At 48.6% G+C, this 5,432-nt stretch overlaps 1 protein-coding gene across 1 annotated transcript in view; it reads left to right on the top strand.

Annotated features, from left to right (window-relative positions):
• The window catches only part of LOC103802706 (complement receptor type 1-like), a gene marked incomplete at both ends in the record, with an annotated part of 27,063 nt that overhangs the window by 12,329 nt on the left and 9,302 nt on the right, over positions 1–5,432 (top strand). The window contains 3 exons of the mRNA XM_009075224.1: positions 133–156; positions 2,547–2,648; positions 4,266–4,448. Coding sequence (XP_009073472.1) covers positions 133–156; positions 2,547–2,648; positions 4,266–4,448 — 309 coding nt within the window. The remainder of the gene's footprint in view (positions 1–132; positions 157–2,546; positions 2,649–4,265; positions 4,449–5,432) is intronic.

Genomic DNA, 5,432 nt, shown 5'->3' with positions numbered 1-5,432 from the left:
AGCAGCTTCCAGACCTGTAGGGCAAGGAAGCTCAAAGCATTCTCAGTTGCTGGTAGATGCATGTTGTGTAGTTTATGAGTTGCTGTGCTGGATGTGTGCTGAGTTTCACCTTTTGGCTCTCTTCCTTTCCAGGTGGAGCAAACATGATCATTGCTGGTAAGTAATACATCTTCCTGAACCCCTGTACCCCACTCCTGCCTGTCTTTCTGTTGTCTCCTGTGTGTTCTGCTTGAAATAGACCTAACAGTTTTCTTCTACTGTCTGTGGTCATAGTTATATTGTTGTTGCTTCGAGATCATGCTGTGAAAAAGGGGAAGGTAAAGGGGACCAGAGAGGGAAAATATAATTGAGTATGTTTAGAGTGAAGACTGAAGCTTCTTATTTGTATCTTGTAGGAATCTTCCCCCTCCTCCTGGCAATGCTGATTATGAACATCTAGGGAATGAGTGTGGTGGGAAGGCACCCGTGGACGTGTTGGACTTGATCATGCTGATCCCAGTGCTCTGCTTTTTCCTCCTGTAAACTGGCCTCGAAGCAGTTTCAAACTGACCTCAAAACTGGCCTCAAAGCAGCTTTTGCCTCCTGTGAAACTGGCCTTGAAGCAGCAGCCAACAGCCCTTGGCTGGCAAAGCCCAGATGCTGCCCAGGAAGCACTTGCACTCCTGGATGCACCCAGAGCACATTGCATTGGATACAACAACTCCTGGGGCTGGAATGGACTGGGATAGACTGGGAAGCTCCCTGCCACGTGGCTGGAATGCTGTTCAGAAATGAAGTGCAGTTATCCCTATGTTAAGATAAAGATGCCAAAGACCTTCACACTGCAATAGAAGAGGCTGAAGAGAATCTGGTGCTTTGGGTATCTCCACATGTTGGGTTCCTCAGTCCCACTAAGGTTATGTTGTGCCTGGTCCTGGTCAGGACTCAAGAGTTTTTGGGGTGTCCTGAGGTGAAAAGTGCTGCCACTGCTGAGAGGACTAATAGTGAATGTCTCTTCATGTGAGTGATGCATCTTAAACAAACTTGACACAAGTGGGATGTGTAAGTTGGTGTTACCTGTGAGCACTGACAGCATTGAAAACCATGGAACCATTAAGGGTGGAAAAGACCTCCAAGATCGACTCCAATCTTTGACCAAACACCACCTTGTCAACTAGACCAGAGCCACATTCCTGGTTTTAACTCAGCCTGGCTAAATGATCACTTAAACTAAAGAGGTGTCATCTCATGAAATGAAGATTAGGTTTCCCGTTTGTAAGGGAAACAAAACTGTGATGGAATTTAAACTTAAGCCTGAATCCAGCTTGAGACAAGCAGATTTTCAACTGCTGGTAAAGCAAGATTTTGAGGTTTGGGGTTTTGTCTGCTGCAGAGGTAAATCACCCATCTGTGAGCTCCTCATGATGCACAGTTGGGAACAGGAAGTATCCAAAACATGTCTACTACAGACTTTTTGTTTCTCCATTTTCACCAGTGGTTTCCTGTTAACAGGAACATGTATCTGATAAGAAGGAAAAATACTAAGAGCCATTTCCATCAACATGTTAGTCTTGTTCCAAATAGACCCACAAAGTTCTCCCTTCCCAGCAGAGCACTGACAGTTCAGCTGTCACAGGGGCAACTGTGAGATCCTGATTTTGGAATTCAGCCTTGCAGAACAAGCACTTGCAGATTGTTGGTTATTTTACTTATCTTTTACCATAAGACACATGATTAAAGCCTTGTAGCCTCATACCATGAGCCTCATAGCCTTGGGTTGTATTTGGCTTTGTTATTTTAATCCCAGCACAATTGTTCCTTCTGCATAGTCCAAAGTAGTTTTTCCAAATGATTTAACAGGTGATTTGGGGATCAACTTGGAATGATCTCTCCACAACCAAATGAAAGGAATTTGTGGATGCTGTGGCTTAACTGATAGGTGTGATCACCAAAATTTACCATTGAAGAGGGTTTGTCTATGGTGTTTGTGATTGAGTTGTACATAATTTTACTTATAATCTGAGAATGAATGACCAAATCCAATTTGGACATGTAAATATTGGAAGCTCTGTCAATAAAAGGGATAACAAGACTTAAGTAACTCATGTCTTGCTGTTTGTTTTAGGTTCAGAAAGTGTCAGCCTGGAGACTGCTCTGGCTGCTCCTGCATCAGAAAGTCCTGTCTGGAGGTTTTTATTCTTCCAGCCAGTGGTGAGCAATGACACTGGTTTGGAGCAGCCCTAGAGCAGCCCAAGTTGGGTCAGGAGGATTCAGATCCACAGTTGCCACTGGTCCTATGTGTGTAGAAGCAGGGAATGCCTTGCTCTGCCCTTCCTGTCACAGACACCCTAGGGTCCCAGGGACCCATCCTTCCCTGCAAAACCAGCAGCAGAAGCAGCATGGGGCACCTGCAACCTCCCTGGGGGTGGTGGCTGTGCCTGCCCTGTGCTGGGGAGCCCATGGGTTCCTGTCCTGTGGCTCTGGGAAGTCCCACAGCTGCAGTTCCTTCCGCACATGGAAGGTGTGGGGGGGAACTGGGATGTCCATATCTTCCCACTGCCCCCCAGGAGCTTCAGTCTGTGCTGGGGCTCGGAGCATGGTGCTCACCTTCACCCTCTGCCTCCTGGGCAGCTTCACTCTGATCCTGACCACTGCAGCTAGGGTTCAAGGTAAGGGAGCTGCACCTTTGGGGGCATTCATCCCTTGACCCTCCTCTCCCTCATCACTGCTCCTCTCCTTGCTGATCCTTTTCCTTTTCCCTGTGGAGGAAGATAGGAGCCCTGTGCTGGTCCCAGATGGGTTTCAGCACACCAGACCTTGAGCATCAGAGAGCCTCTGATAGCCTTGGAGCCACACTTCAGTGGCCAGGGGAGTAGGAGTTGTAACCTTGCAAGGGGAGGCTGTGGAGGGTCTTTCACGACCTGCCCAACTTCTTGGAACAAGGGGCTTGACCCATATGTTCACACTACCAAAATAAACCTGCTTATGGCTGCAGCATCTTCCAGCAGCGAGTTAAAGAGCTTGTTCCAAGAAAAGATTGCTTATGGCTGCAGCATCTTCCAGCAGCGCGTTAAAGAGCTTGTTCCAAGAACAGATTTTGTTTGAGCTCTGTCAAGTTGGAATTTGCTGTGACAAAGAGAAATGCATTGGGATGAGGCAGGAGGGTAAACTGGCAAACTGGACTATGCTGGGCAACCTGTTTGGTCTGAAAGCCTGGCACGTAGCCTGAAGTGCTCCCTGATTTGCAACAGGGTGGACAAACCCCACAGAAACTCAGCTCCATCACTGCAGTAAGGGTCTGTTTTCCTGTTTCCATCCTGTAACCGTAAGTGCTGTCACCTGGTTGCCCTGGCAGGGTTTGAGAAGTGTTTTGGTACTGTAAGGAGCAGAATTCTGCCATACCCTCAATCATGCCAATTAGTCACTGGCATCTTGAGGGACCAAGGCTGACCCTCCTGCCTTAGCTGCAGTGGCTCAGTGGCAAGCTGGGAGTCAGGTATCAGTGGCTTCAAAGGCTTGGGTTATGTTCAAAAAAATATCTAAAATAAAAGGTTAAGGTGTATTTTCTCCTGTTATACTTCGTTATCTCGTTATTGCCAGGGAGAAGTATTTCCTTTACGTTCTTTGTGCATTCCTGTAGCTAGAGCAAGTATTTGCAGAGTTAACAAAAAGCTACTTCCTTGTGGTTTTCATTCTGGATGTCTGCCTGCCTCTCTGCATGTCTGCCTCTCCCTCTCTCCAGGAGTTCAGTGTAAACAGCCCCCAGGTACCCCTGGACACCAGCAGCTCAGAGACAGGTCCCCTGTAAGGTGCAGTAGCACTTTCACCTGTGCTGGCACAGGTGTGACCCCACACCATCACAGTGATGCTGTGGACAGTGTGTCACAGCACCCCCAGCCCACACTGTGCACCTCTGCCCAGCTCTCTGGCATGGCCACGTGCTCCTGGTAGCACAGAGCCCTAGGCTGCAGTTAGATTGGTCCTGGACAGTCCTGCCAGAGTTTCCTTGGGTTGGATCAGATCCAGAGGATGGGCTTCATGGGTAGAAGCCTGCAGGAAGGCTAGGACAGCCTCTTGACCTCACCAGGTGGTTGATTTGAAAGCCTGAACACACAGTTCTTTGCAGCTGAGATCTCCCAGAAGCACAGGGAAGGGTCCTGCAGCCCCAGGAGCACCTGCTGCAGCTTCTGCCACATTCCATTGCTCAGGGATCAACACAGCAGCTATCACAGTCACACTTGAGAGCTGCATAGGTAAACAACCTCTTATTTCTCTCCCTTTTCCAGTTCCTATATGCCCATTCCCACGTGTCCGGTATGGCACGAGAGTATTTGCTGCTCAGCGTAACTACAGGGCTGGGGACACCGTAAGCTTCACCTGCAACATGGGCTACACCTTGCAGGGCTCCAGCACAAGCACCTGTGGAGCTGACTCCAGATGGAACCCACGACTGCCACTGTGCAAAAAGGGTAAGTGACCCAGCGTGGTGTGAGCAGTGATGGCCACGGGGGAAAGCTCCCTCTTGTGTCCTCTTAAATTCAGTGGGAAAGCAAAGCTGGGATGGATCTCTCCTCCTCACTTCTCTGCTCCAACCAAAGTGCTGCTAGCTTGGCTTGGAGAGAGACAGAAACAGCTCTGATGAAATGAAGTGAGGTGGGACACGGGGATGGATGTGCCTGCACTGTCTTGGGCTCTGAGAGGGATGGGGAGAAGTTAACCCTGGGGCTGAGCTGGGACCTCCCAGCACAACCTGGAGCTGTAGACCAGCTGTGGGATGGCAGTATCTGCTGCCCCAGGGGATTTCTGTCACTCTGCTTCTGCTCAGATGTGGGGCATTTCCATCTTACTCAGGGAATAGGAAGCAATCAAACTTCTCTCTGTTCTTGCTGCTTCCATGTCCATGTGCATTTCTGCCAAATCCCATGATGTGCCTGTCAGTTCTCCTGTTGGGATTGTCATGACTGCTAGTATGACTGTAGTGTGATTGTAAAATTAGTGCAGCTGCACCTTCAGCTAACTAAAACTTCTGTCCAGCAAATGGAAAAAAAGACTGTGTTCAATTTAGGATTTTACCCTGACATTACCCAAGCAGTCCTAGTAGCACATTCAACAGCAAACAGCTGATCCACAGGACAATTCATTTCCCTCTCCAGAGCCAACGCTGCTAGTATGACTGTAGTGTGATTGTAAAATTAGTGCAGCTGCACCTTCAGCTAACTAAAACTTCTGTCCAGCAAATGGAAAAAAAGACTGTGTTCAATTTAGGATTTTACCCTGACATTACCCAAGCAGTCCTAGTAGCACATTCAACAGCAAACAGCTGATCCACAGGACAATTCATTTCCCTCTCCAGAGCCAACGTGTCCCACCAAGCAAAGCATTGCCAATGGGCAGCACAGTGGACAGTCCTTGGAGAAGTTTTCCCGGGGAGTGACTGTGTCCTACAGCTGCAA

The sequence above is a fragment of the Acanthisitta chloris genome, unplaced genomic scaffold (assembly GCF_000695815.1).
Source record: "Acanthisitta chloris isolate BGI_N310 unplaced genomic scaffold, ASM69581v1 scaffold5605, whole genome shotgun sequence".
Lineage (NCBI taxonomy): Eukaryota > Metazoa > Chordata > Aves > Passeriformes > Acanthisittidae > Acanthisitta > Acanthisitta chloris.
This window is presented reverse-complemented; position numbering and strand designations above follow the sequence as displayed.